This window comes from Vombatus ursinus, unplaced genomic scaffold, assembly GCF_900497805.2.
Source record: "Vombatus ursinus unplaced genomic scaffold, bare-nosed wombat genome assembly UNPS02001419.1, whole genome shotgun sequence".
NCBI lineage: Eukaryota > Metazoa > Chordata > Mammalia > Diprotodontia > Vombatidae > Vombatus > Vombatus ursinus.
Window position 1 is genome coordinate 17,884,576 of NW_020941197.1, and position 14,074 is coordinate 17,898,649.

Sequence of the window (14,074 nt, forward strand, 5' to 3'; positions counted from 1 at the left end):
AAGAAGTTTTTTTTTCTTTTGTAATTGCTGTTATATTTTCTGTATCATTATTTAGTATACTACAGCTTACTATTTGACTTAATAATTCTTTTAAAATTAATTGATTTTAAAGACTTGAATTAAGATTTTTCTTTTAGAAAGTTCTCTTCTGTTAAAGCAAATAGGTTAGCTAGATTACAGTTAAACTGATGGTCGTACTTGGATACATCCCACTTTTGCATGTATACTTGCCATTTTACCTTCAAAAAGCAGGCCTAAAATGCAGTGCTATTAGACAGTTTCCTATGGGTCACTGTTGTTTTCCTGTTCTGTCATCTGAAAAAATGCAAATTGTACCTAATTGTCAGTGGTCACACAGGCTCAGATATTCATACTGCCAGATTAAATGCAATACTAAAGGAGAAGAAATAAAATCATTTAAAAGTACAAATGCTATCAAAAAACAACTTTTTAAAAAAGTTTCAATTTGTTCAGAATTTTAAGGTTTTCCATTTTAAAGGGATGCTATCAAGATCAGTATTTTCAGAAACATGGTGACCTACCCTGTTAGAGGATCAGATTAGGAGTGGGATAGAGTTGATTCTAGTCTAAAAATCATCTAGTTCGTGACTGTACATATCTAAATGGAGGAAATGTATAATATAAAAATGCCTATAAATGTATACTCTGACTGCCTTAAGCAGACCCATTTCAACTATTTTTGTTCCTTGATTTCATTAGAAATCACTGTGATTCCTGAGACCAAAACCTTCTTCACCAGCTCCCACTCCTCTAGGTATTTTGTATCTGCCTAGGGCACATAACACACATAATGTTATACACACATGGCACATAGTGAGCATTTATTCTTTCATTCACACATTCACTTATTCATATTGCAGGTGTAGGCTAGTGTTACATACCCATTCTCTGGGGGCAGTAAAGGCAGTTTTGAAAAGGTAAATTTTAACACTTAGCCTACCGGTTATCAACAGAGAGCAAACAGGCTGTCCTTTGGAATTAATTCTCATGCCAAAGGTAAATAGCTTAAAAACACACTCCCCAAATCAATCTTCCAGGTTTTAAATGTAGAAAGACCATTACCCTATACAGGCATAGTTGAATCTTCTGCTAATTCTTTGTGCTCTTTTTCAGAATAAAGAGCTGAATAAAGAGCATAGGTAAGTGTCAGCTTCTTTATTGTTTTTAAATGCATGTGAAGAATGCCTAACCAATGTCCCACAGCCCTGGAGGGAGTATTTTCACTATCAGCAGGGGAAGACAGTGGCTCAGTCCTTGTAACTTTTTTTTTTCTGTTTTTATAACCTCTTTGTTAGGGCTAACGAGTATAGATGATGATTTGTTGTAGAAGAATGGAATTGCTAATCCCTTTTCTTTGTAGTCACTAAAGAGCAGTCTAATCCTAATTGCTTACATTCAGGTACTGACTTTGGTTCAGTTTGAATCCAGTTTAGAACAATTCAATTCGCTTCTACCCAGGCAGTATTTAGTGAGCAGCTGACTCTGGGGCTGCTGCTAGGGTAGATGTAGGGGACAGGAACAAGACATGGCCCTTGTTCTTAGAGAATCGACCCTAGTAATGAAATATAGCATGCCAGTTCTCATTACCAATCCCAAATGTTTTTCTCTTGCATATCTCTATTCCTGCCCTCTTTGCAATAGAGAGAACTTTATTCCCATGGTTGACAAAGAATTTTTACTTTGGCTGGAGAGGCAGTATGATTTTGAGAATAAAGCACTGAACTAGAAACCAGGAAACCTGGATTCTTGTCCTGGCTTCACTACTTGTTAGTTATGTAATCTTGAGCAAGTTGTGTAATAACTCTGAGCCTTGATTTTCCCATCAATAAAATAAATGCATTGTCTATAAGCTTCATAGGATAATTGGGAGAATTAAATGAAAAAATGTATGTGAAAGTGCAATCAAAATTGTAGAAATGTAAACTATCATTATTTGAATTTTGTTACTAATAATGTTAATTATTGAGGGATGATTTTTAATATAAAAACTCTAGTATACAATTTTGCATTTCATTTGGTGGAGCATCATTTGTAGAAGGAAGGAAATAATAACTTAATGAAGAAATGATGATAATGGTAATTATTACCATGTTAAAAATGATCCTTTCCCCATCTTCCCATTAGAATTATTACGCCTAGGTTTTAGAGACCTTAGAGTTCCTTGTAAAGACAAAATACATAGTTAACATTAATAGCAGTGATGTACTTTTGACTTCAGTGGAAATTTTGCAAACTGAAAATCTATGATTCTTGGGTAGTAGTATGCTCATCACTGATAGTGGACCTCAGCTACTTGGTGAATAGAAAGTATATGACTCATCTTCACAAGGGACGTTGATTCTTTTAGAAAAGAGGAAGGTACCAGCTTAGACATGGTGGCAATGTTTTATTTAGGCTTTGTCTATACAACAGCTGGACGAATGTTTGATAGATTTAAATGTGATCATTCACTTGGTTGTTTTGCCTTATATAACACCAAATAATGAGTTATACTGATTTTGTGGTTGAATTTTCTGAAATGACTACAGAATAGTTCTATTGTAGATAGCCTCAGAAATGTCAAATGAGACAGTCGGTAAACATGGTTAAAAATTATAAAATAAAAGTTAAATGGCATGATTATTTTAGGTCTCAGTTGCCTGAGTGACTGAAAGAGAAGACTTAGAGAGAAAATGATTACTGTCCTCAGGTATTTGAAGCTTTATCTAGTTCTGGGGAAGGGGAATCAGACTTACTCTGCTTGTTCTTGGAAGCACAAATACTTGTGTGGGGAACCTGTGGAGACCAAGCTTAGGCAGGACAGTCAGGTACATAATGGCAAGCCAAGTCTGTGATGCAGCACATCATCACTCAGCTCTCTCTGGAGATATGATTTCTTATTAGATCATACCAATTCTCCAGATTAGCGCTGCCAGAGGTTTGACAGTAGGCCAGCCACAAATTCAAAGACAGGCAAAAATACCATGAGCCTCAGATCATCATGACTATGTTACTGCATCACTCACAAATTTCATCAGATTCCTGATCTTGTAGCTTTTCCAAATAGAGCATATAGCAAGTAAAAAACTTGTATCTGAATATGCCTTCTGACATGACACACTTGGGTCCACTTTGGGAACCCTTCACTTCTTTTAGCTCATTGTTCCCACCTTGGTGGAATCTGATGTCTGGCCCCCTCCCAAGGATTACCACCAGTTTCTGTTATAAGTGCATAGGATCACAAGGCATAGATCACTTTTATTTACATAGTAAAAGCTATGGTAGGATTCTGAAACCATAAATAATCAGTTTGCAAAGTGGTGAGCTACTTTCTCCCTACCCCACCCCAGGGATATGTAGTATCCTGAGGAGAACCCAGGTAGGTGGAGATTGATGCTTCCTCTTCCATGTCAGCATAATATGTTGTTGTTATTTTCTAGTACCTCTTTTCTTTCTTTGTTCCATTACTCTACTGCTACTCTCCTCCCTTCCTGAAAGGAGTTGTGGGTTCTTCTTGCCTCTGTGGTTCTTCTCATTTCTGCTCCTGTGCTCCCTGTTCCTCGTATTGAAGATGCAGATATTTCTCACCCTCTAGAATCAAATACCTCTGGCTTAAACCTTTTGTTGTTTTATATACGTTCTAGTCCTTCAGCTCCTGAACGCTGTGCCTCTTAACTACATCAACCCCTTCCATTAAACCTTTGGAGCTTGGCTAAGGGACTCCCAGTATCTTTTTATTTATATGTTTTTCTCCTGCCTTTCTTCAGTTAGGCTAGGTCACACAGATTATCTAAGACTGCTTCTTTGAGTATCTTCAAAAAAGAAGGGTGGAGCTGGCGGCTTTCAGAGCCTGCACCCAGTGTATGCCCAGTGACTCAGAGGGTGAGTTGTTATGCTAGAAACTACAAGTAAACCAGTAGCAATACTTTCTCTAGCTCTGCTTCAGCTAATTAGTCTCTCTGTCAAAGAGACAGGGATACCTGGGGTCATGTCTCATGACCTTGTATCCCATTTTTCTGTGTTCACCTAGAAAGGCAGATTTTGGTTTAGTATAAGGGGATTCTGCCTAGTAATTAAAACTGTCCAAAACAGAATAGCTCTCTAATGAAGGATTGAGTTCTTTGCATTTGGAGATCTAGGTAAAGGCTGAAGGAGTACTTATCAAGATTGTGGGTTTTTTAAAAAATAGTATTTAAGACAATTTTGAGACAAAATAAGACAATTTTTAACACTCACTTTTTAAAACAAAATTTTGGATTCCAAATTTTCTCCTTCCTTCCTTCCCTCCCTAAAACAGTAAGCAATTTGATATGGGTTATATAAGTGTAATATAAAACATAACAAGATTGTTATAGAGGATTCTCTAATAAATGTATCAGGTGTGGATTGGACTTTTATCATATCTGCTCTTGAGATTATGTGAGTTTTTGCATGTTCCTTTCTCTCAGAGGTAACATTTCTTTCTGCTCATTAGCAGGATCAGGTCGGTCAATAGCAGGGGAACATCTGTAATCCCATATTGTAGATAAAAAAAAACCCCAAACCAAAACTACTGAATCTTGTAGAGGAAGAAGAGAACTGATGTCTCTGAAGGACTTAGACCGAAGGAAAAGTAATAAAGCATTTAAGCTTGAAATATTAGGTTTGTAGGTTTTTTCATTAATGTTGAATTGGGAATTCCTGTTTTTGTTATTGTTGTAACTATAGTCATACTTCATTGGTTTCTCAATGGTTTCCATCACTGGAATTTTGGATGTTATCAAGATTTTTTAAAAGGTCTTGTTAAAAAAAAAAAGACCCATCTTATAAAGCTGTTTCTAATTCTCTGTAAAGTTAACTTGCACCTTGAGATTGTAGCAATAAGGTAGAGTTTTTATTTTTGTATTTTTTTTATTCTAAGGGATAACTTTGAAATGATAAATTTTAAAAATTAATAAATAATTCCTGGTGAAGTTGGCTTTAATTTTAAATATAAGCAAAAACTTAATTTTGATGGCTAGTAGAGCCACAACTAAATTCATAGTAATTTCTTCTAAAGTAATACTAAGATTTAATGTGATATAGTGTGAACAGCACTGGGATTAATAATTAGGAATTATACATTCAAGTCTTGGCTCTTCTACTAACTAGCTATGTGACCCTAGGGAATTAGACGAGTTACTTTCCTTCCCTACCTGACTTACTGTCTTCCTGCCTCCTTCCTTTCTTCCCCTTTTCCATCTCTTCCTTCCATTTTCCTTCCCTTCCTTCTCTTTTCACTCCCATTTCTTTGCCCCTTTTCCTCCCCTTCTCTCTCCCTTCTTCATCTTCTCTCTCTCTTCCTTGCTTCCTTCCATCTGTCCATATGTCTTTCAGTAAGTATTTGTTAAACATTATTAGGTTCTGAGAAGCATATCAAGTTTAATTAAAACAATCCCTGATCTCGTTGAAGCATGTAGTAATACAAGGGATAAGATAAAAACACAGTCAACAAGCATTTATTAAGCACCTACTATGTGCCAGGCACTGGTCTAGGCACTGGGGATACAAAGAAAGGCAAAAGACAGCCCCTGTATTTAAAGAGCTCACTGTCTAATGAGAAAGACAACATGCAAACAAATAGGTACAAAGAAAATAGATACAGAATAAATTGAAGATAATAAACAATAGGGAAGGTACCAGCATTAAAGAGGGTTGGGGAAAACTTCTTGTAGGTGAGATTTAGCTGGGAATTGAACAAAACTAGGGAAGCCAGGAGGGAGAGAATTTCAGGCATGGGGTGCAGCCAGTGAAGATGCCTGGAGTTGAGAGATGGTTTATCTTGTGCAAGGACACCAGTGTCACTGGATTGCAGAGTACGTGGGAGTGAGTAAGATGTAAGAATACTGGAAAGGCAGGAGAGAATTGGAGGTGAAATGGTGAGACCTGAAGTTTAGGAAGCTCAATTTGACTTCTGAGTGGGAGAATGGATTAGAATGGGGAGAGACTTAAGGCAGAGAGACCAACGAAAAGGCTAATGCAGTAGTCCAGATAGGAGGTGATGAGGACCTGGGCCAGAGTGGTGGCAGTGTCAGAGGAGAGGAAGGGAGCTTATGAGTGATGTTACCAATGCAGAAATGACAGAACTTGCTGCCTGATTGGATATGGAGGAATAAGAGAGTGAAAAGTCAAGGATGACACCTGGGTCTTGAGCCTGGGTGACTGGGAGGATGGTGGTACCCTCCACAGTAATAGGGAATTTAGAGTGGGGACTTGAAGGAAGGATGATGAGTTTGGTTTTAGACGTACTGAGTTTAAGATGTCTATGGGATATCCAGTTAGAGATGTCCAATAAACAATTGGAAATATGAGACTGAAAGTCAGGAGAGCAGTTAGGGCTGTACAAGTAGATTTGAGAATCATTAACAGAGATGCTAATTGGCTCTATGGAAACTGAGAGGATCACCAAGTAAAATAGTATAGAAGGAGAAGGCCCAGGACAGAGTACTGTTAGCAGCTATGTGCTGGATGAAGATATAGCAAAGGAGACTAAGAAGTATTGGTCAGCTGGATAAGAAGAGAACCAGGAGGGAGTAGTGTCGCACATACCTTGAGGGAAGAGAGTATCAAGGAGAAGATGGGGATTGACTGCCAAAGGCCACAGAGAGGTCCAGGAGGATGAAGATTGAGAAGAGGCTTTGGCGACTAGCACGGATAATTATAATCAACAATGTTATGTGGCAAGTGCATCAGACTTACAAAATAAAGTCCTATTTAATATCTGAGAGAGAAGGAAATTAGTGACAGGGGCATCTAGGAAGTTTTCAGGGAGAAAGTGGCATTTGAGATAGACTTTAAAGAATGAGTAGGAATTCAACTAGTGAAAAGCAGGAAGGAGAACATTCCACGTACTGGGAATAGTCTGAGCAAAAGCGCAGAAGTGGAGAAGAGCTGAATGTGTCAAGGAAGTGCAAATTAGTCCAGCTGCACAGCTGTGTAGAATGTATAGAGGGGAATTGATGCGTTATCCTGGAAAGGTAGGATGATTTTGGGTTGTTGAGGATCTTAAATACCAGACAAGGGAGTTTGAAGTTTATTTGGTAGGTAGTAGGGAACCACTGCAGATATCTTTAGTGGGTGTATGACATGACCAGATCTGTGAAAAAGGAAAATTATTCTCCCAGGGGTATCAAGGTTGGATTGTTATGGGGAGAAAGCAGAGAATGTGTAAGACCTTTCAGGAAGCTATTGCTTCCTTTTATTTATAGAACAGTGTGAAAGGATTCTTAAGGCAGTATTTTTTTTTTTTTAAGAACAATTCTTTTGTATTGGCTTGCAGAAGCAGATCTTGCTATTAAAACCTTAGCAAGATAGCAGTGACACAGCATATGGTCTAGATGGTTAGTAATAAGGACATGTATGAAGGTAGTAGCAGAAGAAATAATGTTAAGATAACATATGAATTTCAATATTCTGGATATGAAAGATGGTAAAGTGTAAGGGGGTAACTATGACAGTATATGGTTGAAGTGAGGCAGACACAGAAGTCTGTCTTGGAATTGAGAAAGTTGAGTCAGGTTGTTAGAGGGATCATTAACATGAATATTGAAGCCCCAAGAATGACAGCAGGCACAGAACTGGAGAGGGAGACTCTTAAGTCTAAAAGCTATTTGAATTTCCCAGCAATTCAGAAGTAGAAGTAAAACTTACCCCAAATCTTAGTTCTGTCCAATGGCAGATAGCAAATATTTAGTTTTTAAAAACTATTAATTGTATTTTCACAAATCTGTAAAATCCTCTCAAAACATGTCATTTTAAACTTAGAGTAGAAAGGAATTTAAGAGGCGGTTTTGGTATTTTCAAATGTTAAGTCAGCAAAGTTTATATTACATATTTAGAAGATGCTTCTAACAATGCCAGAAACATTACTGTGGATGTAATTTGTTTGATCACTGAATGGATTTCAGTCTAGGTATATTTATTAGCTTTTTCTCTTGGTGTGATATCTTGTCATAAGCAATATCAAACTGCCATCTTTGAGTTTCAGTTTCAGAAAGCTGCTTGGAAGAGGATGGTAGGTGATAGCCACAAGGATGGGGAGTGGGTGCTCGAAGCTCATTACGGTACTCAAAAAAGGGAGGATGAGTAATTTTGGAGCAGAAATGGGGAGTGAGGAATATGGATGGACACTCTTCCTCCTAGCCTGATGAGTTGAATCAGGAAGGAATTGTGTCCTACACTTGAGAGAGTTGAAAGGGATATACTGTTCTCAGGAGAGAGCCAAGTTTCAGTTTAAAGTGAGGGGAGAGTAGGAATGATGGTTAAAAAGTTCAAGGATGTAAAGGTGTTTGTTGAGAACCGTAGTAGGGGTTCCAAAGGCTATAGTACTAGGTCTTGGAGGTGAAGTTGGGCTGAAATATGCCTGGAGAAGAGGAAGGTTAATTAAAATAGGAATGTTGATTTGGGAGGAATTAGTAGGGGAAGGCCTCTGGTGATTAAGGTGCTGAGAATGTATTACAAGGACTGGGAACCACTGCATTGGGAGGTAGATTTTGTGCTATGAATAGATTTTAGATGTTAGAGGACTTGCAAACTTAACTTGTTCCAGGCTTTTGAAACAGAATTTGGAATATTGAAGTTTTGGTGTGTACCTGCAGGAAAGCCTGGCCTCAAGTTTTTCTGATCATTTTTCAGAATGGTTCTACCAATGCATAGCTCCCCCAACAAAATACCGGTATGACAATCTCCCCCAGCCCCTAGCCTACCTCTCAGAGATATTGTGATAGTAAAATGAGCAAGAACGTTTGGATGAAAAGTATTGATGTAAATTTTTTAAAAATCTTATTAATCATTTCTCCATAGTCCAAATGTCCTCAGAAAGGAAGAACAGGTAGAAAAAGTTCAAGAGTTAAATCCATATCTGAGTAATGGACCACATAGAAAGAACCCATGTGATCTCCAGTGTGATCCTGCCTCTGAGTCCTGTAGCCCAACTCAGTCAGACACTACAGACTTCTCAGATCAGGTAAGCTTGGCTGGGCCTGAGCTGTCTGCTTGTGTAAGGACACGACTCTGCCTTGTGAAAGAGGTCAACAAACTGTCAACAATAAGTATGTTACTTTTCCCTCAAAGCAAGAAGACAAGCTCTGGGGCATTACGAGGGGACCAAATGAGGGGTACTTCTAGTCTTACTTCTCAAAATTCATGTATTCTATTTTGAATGCCAGGAAATTCCATCCTCTGTGACTTTGAGATGTTTATTTTGAGTTGTCTAGTCACACGTATTCTAATGAAGGTTCAGAGTTTATGGTAGATGATAGCACAAGGGGTGCAAGTGCAGAGGGCTGCAATTTTTAAACCTAGCCTGGGGTGATCCAGGCCAGTTCAGTAGGCATTTATTTATATGCCATGCAAATGCCTTCTCCATTAAAATCTCTACTCTTCCCCCCTCCCCCGAGTTATTCTAAGCACTCTGGGAAGCTTTTAGCTCAAATAACCTGTGCTATGTTTGTCAATTGAAGAGACAAGGAACAACCTATTGAACATTAGGAACAGTGTTTCCTTATTCCAGATGATTGTAAATTATTGTTGGGAAGAAGTAATTAGAAATTAATTGCTAAAAAAAAAAGAATAAATTCCATCAGTGCAAATATCATTAAAAGGAAGGGTTCTGTAAAAAGATGTCATTTCCATTATGGTGACCCATTGTAATGGTGTTTTTTGATCTGGTTAGGACAAATTCTCTAAGACAACGTATTGTAGAGATATGTGGGGAGATAGTATAAATAATGCCGGACATAGAGTCGGAGGGCCTGGGCTCATTTCCCAGGTTGACCGCTTACTACCACCCATGTAACCCAAGCAAGTCATTTAACCTCCAGGGCCTTAGTTTTTAGTTTCTTCATCTCTAAAATGAAGGGGCCGGACTAGATAGATAACCTCTGAGGACCTTTTCAACCTGAAATTGGTATCTTGTGTAGTACAGGTGCTTTCTCTGGCTTGGCAACGGTCTCTGCTTTTAATGAAATTACCTGATTGTGTATTGTTTGTGCTTCAGCAGGTAGGAAGATTTATGTTAACAAATGTCTTAATTAGGCAGAGTAGATGACAATATTAATAAATAATTGTAAGTGTTTTTTCCTCAAAGGCAATGTGGGAATCCCTCCCATGGATAATTAAGGACTCACTGTATTGAGAATTGACTATGCTTAAGGTATTCTATTAATAGCCAGAGTACTAGTTGTTAATGGAGTGGCATTTATGGATGTGGATACATTAATACATCCTTGAGAAGATCAGTTAACAGATGATTCCGTGACTGTTAGTAGTACATTCGCCTAATTGATACACTTTTCTTTCCTTTTCAATTATGAGAACAGAATAAACCTTTTGAAAGTAGAGTATCATTGCCAGCCTTGGCTATCACCTTGAGGATTAAATAGTGGCTTTCTGTCCTCAGTGACATGAAATTTATGTTTCCCATTCAACAGCCACAACAAACGTAAAACCAGATCAGTGTATCAGAGCACCTCTGGTCGACCCAGCATTGTCTCACTACACCTTTAGACTGCCCCTCTAAAGAGCTGAAGTAGGAATCCCTTTTTGGGGGAAAAAGCATAGTTTCAGCTGAACCAGAGCTCAGAGACTCATTTCTTTTCCCTCTCAGGGCACAAGGAACAAACCAACCACAAAACATATAAAAAGTCAAGAGGAAACCAGGGAGGAGCAGCAGCAGCAGCAGCAGCAGCAGCAGCAGCAGCAGCAGCAGCAGCAGCAGCAGCTCTGGGAAGCGCGGAGGCAGTGTGCAGTGAGCTTAATTCCTTCTACTCTTATTCAGTCTAATTCTGAGAACAATCAGAGAATCTCGCTGTCAAGTCAGTTAACCTCTTTGAGACAGTTTATTATCTGTAAAGTGTGATAATGCCTGTTAGGCCTGATGTGAGTCAGCTCAACTATGATAATGCCTGTAAAATGTTTTAACTTTTCCTATAAAGATTGCTGTTGTTATTATTCATTATAAGTTATAATTTATTGTTGATTATACATTATTATATTGTTATTTATTATTATTATTATTAGTAATATTATTTCAAATATCATTTGCCATCTCTTCCTTTTCTCGGTGACCTGAATAGCATTAACTAAGATATGCTACTTTTCCTTTAACAGGACTTCAAAAAACAGTTGGACACCATGATTCTCCAGTGGCAACAGAAGCAAGTGCAGATTAAAGAGAAAGATAAAATCATTGCTGGTCTTAACCAACAAGTTTCTTCAGGAAACCACAAGATTTCCAGGCAAGTGCAAAGCTTTGGCCTGGTAGCTGAAGGGAAGCCGCGGCTCTGCAGTTCAGTGCAGTTCAGGCTCTAGAACAGAAAAACCGCATCTGGCCCGTAGGTGGCGCTGTGGCTCCACATGTTAGTGATGCTGACACCAGACCTGGGATCTCTTCAAACCAAAAATAATCACAGAATTTGCCTTGCCAGCTGGATAAGGAGCTCATAGTCACTGATCACTCTGTGCATCTGGTTTTTCATGTGCAGGGCAAGCATAGTGATAATAGTTTTATTTATGGGGGCTGATTAGTTTTCAGGTCATGGCTCCTCTTTGTCTTATGTGTGACTGATTTGTAGGTTGATTCTCTGTATCATTTTACATGGAAGCAGCTAGATGGCTTAGTGAATAGAGCCTTGGGCCTGGAGTCAGGAAGATCTTAGTTCAAACCAGGCCTCAGACATGTAGTAGCTGTGTTACCTTGGGCAAGTCATGTAAATCTCTTAATCCACTGGAGAAAAAAAATGGTAAACCATTCCAGTATCTTTGCCAAGAAAATCCCATAGGTTACAAAGACTCGGATACAACTGAACAACAAAAATCATTATACATGTCTCTCTTGGTCGATGCTTTCCTCACAGACATCAGAGTCAGTTGAGCACCATCTCTTTTGTCCATCACTGTGATTCACAGTGCTTAGACTGTGATCAAAATTGATCAAAATCAATTCAGGAAGAGCAACTACTTCCCACCCCCTTGCCCTTTCTCCCTTGAATTTACACAACCCTCAGTCTCTATTTCTCTAACATTTTTGACTTGTGACTTTCTATAGCAGGCAAAATGAACCCTCCTTTCATACTTGCAACATCTAGAAACAAACAAACAAAAACTTTACCAGAATTAATTAAATTATAGCTCATGAAATGTCACAAAAAATCAGCCTGTAGATGATAATTTGAGAACTATTGCCCTTCTTTAGAGCTAGGTCAAGGAACATAGTAAAAGACTGGAGCAGAACCTTTAGAAAAAAATTAGCTTTTTAATGATGCCTTTTGTTTTTTATATCATAATTATTTCTGGATCTGCCTCTGCTTCCTTGAAGTCTTGTGTTAGTGAGCTCTTGTTTATAATGTAAACCAAACCAAACCAAACCAAACCAGTAAAGCAAAACCAAACTACTCAGCAATTATATCTGAAATGTATATAGTGTTTTGCATCCATAGTTTTCCATCTCTTTCAGGAAATGAGAAAGGTGCATTTTCTCATTCCTTGTCTGGACTAATGCTCGTCATTACAGTTATACATTGTTCATCTTTGTTTGACTATTCTTTTAATTTATCTCAGTGTAGTCAGGTTTATAGTTTTCCTGGTTCTGCCTACTTCAGTCAGTATTAATTTATAATTCTTCCCATGCTTCTCTGAATTGCACATATTTTTTGATTCTTATGTTACAATGATATTCTGTTACATTGATATATTACGTTTTTTTAAGCCATTCTGTAATAGATGGGCACCCACTTTGTTTCCAGATTTTTGCTCCCGCAAAAAATGCTGCCATGAATATTTGGTGTCTCTTGTATCTTTTTTTTTCCCCCCTGCTTGGGGTATATAGGAGCTCTGGATTAAAGGGCATGAACAATTTAGTGACTTTTCTTACTGAATTCTAAATCATTTTGCAGAAGTGTTGGAATAACATGTAGCTCCATCAATAGAGTATTAGCATTTCCATCTTCAGGCAGCACCTCCAATACTGATTGTTTCTCATTTTTGCACCTTTGTAGGGCAAGACCCTTTATATAAAATCTGTATAACTTCTATGATATTGGGAGAAAGCTTGGGAAGGGATATCAATCTTGAAATTTTTTTCTCATATTAATGTTAAGGTGGGTTGTGGGGAGTACGAGTTTGTGTTAGCTGGGATCTCTTAAATGAAATATTGAAGCTGGATTTTTTTTGGTTGTTAAGCCTCTGAGGCCAGAGAGATCCTTTAGGCCAAATCATTCAAGTCCAAACAGAGAGGAGTGTTGAACATGGCAGAACTCTCCTTTGGGCCCTCTGAATTGGCAGCATTAATCTAGTTAAATTCTTAGTATTTTAGTTAGGTTAAGTGCTTGTGGCCAGGATCCAGGGCTTGATCTTTTGGCTTGAATCCTTTGCTTAAACCATAGAAATCTAAGGTCACTTTTTTTTTTTTTTTTTTTTTTTTTGGCAATGGGGTTAAGTTATTTGCTCAGGGTCACCCAGCTAGTAAGTGTTATGTGTCTGAGGCTGGATTTGAACTCAGGTCCTCCTGAATCCAGGGCCGGTGCTCTTTCCACTGTGCCACCTAGCTGCCCCCTAAGGTCACTTTTTAGAAACTGTTATAGGATCCTAGGGTTGTAATGAAAACTAGCCATGAGAGTAGTAGTAGTAGTAGTAGAGAGAGATGCTCCTCTGTGTTAGGTACCACCTGGATTATTCTTTTTTCTGTCAAATCCTTTAAAATAGAGGTTCTTAAACTTTTTTGTCTCATGGACCCCTTTGGCAATTTGATGAAATCTGTGGACCCCTTCTCAGAATAATATTTTTAATGCATAAAATGAAATACAAAGGATTAGAAAGGAAACCAATTATGTTGAAATACAGTTATCAATATTAAAAAAAAAATAAGCTCACAGATCCAGATTAAAGAATCCTCATTTTAAAACATGATCTAGGGGCTGGCCTAATAATACAGTCCTGTTGGAATCTGCATCAGAATCCAGTGTAAGGATATACTGGATTTCTTTCACCCACTAGATTCATTTAAAAAATATCTGTTTTGTTTGTTGTATTTGAGGCACTGTGCTAGACCCCCAGGGGA

The 14,074-nt window shown here is 38.1% G+C and overlaps 1 protein-coding gene across 6 annotated transcripts in view; it reads left to right on the forward strand.

Moving 5' to 3' along the window:
* DZIP3 (DAZ interacting zinc finger protein 3) overlaps nt 1-14,074 on the forward strand; it is a 116,063-nt gene that overhangs the window by 74,362 nt on the left and 27,627 nt on the right. For 5 of the 6 annotated variants that reach the window (XR_003569538.1, XM_027867046.1, XM_027867062.1 and 2 more), the window contains 4 exons: nt 1,135-1,160; nt 8,821-8,983; nt 10,625-10,765; nt 11,128-11,255. Coding sequence is in view for 5 of the 6 variants with exons in the window: in XM_027867046.1 (XP_027722847.1) it covers nt 1,135-1,160; nt 8,821-8,983; nt 10,625-10,765; nt 11,128-11,255 (458 nt within the window). In the remaining variant the exon portion in view is untranslated. Of the gene's footprint in view, nt 1-1,134; nt 1,161-8,815; nt 8,984-10,624; nt 10,766-11,127; nt 11,256-14,074 lie in introns of all 6 variants that reach the window. The other variant, XM_027867055.1, reaches the window with a different exon arrangement.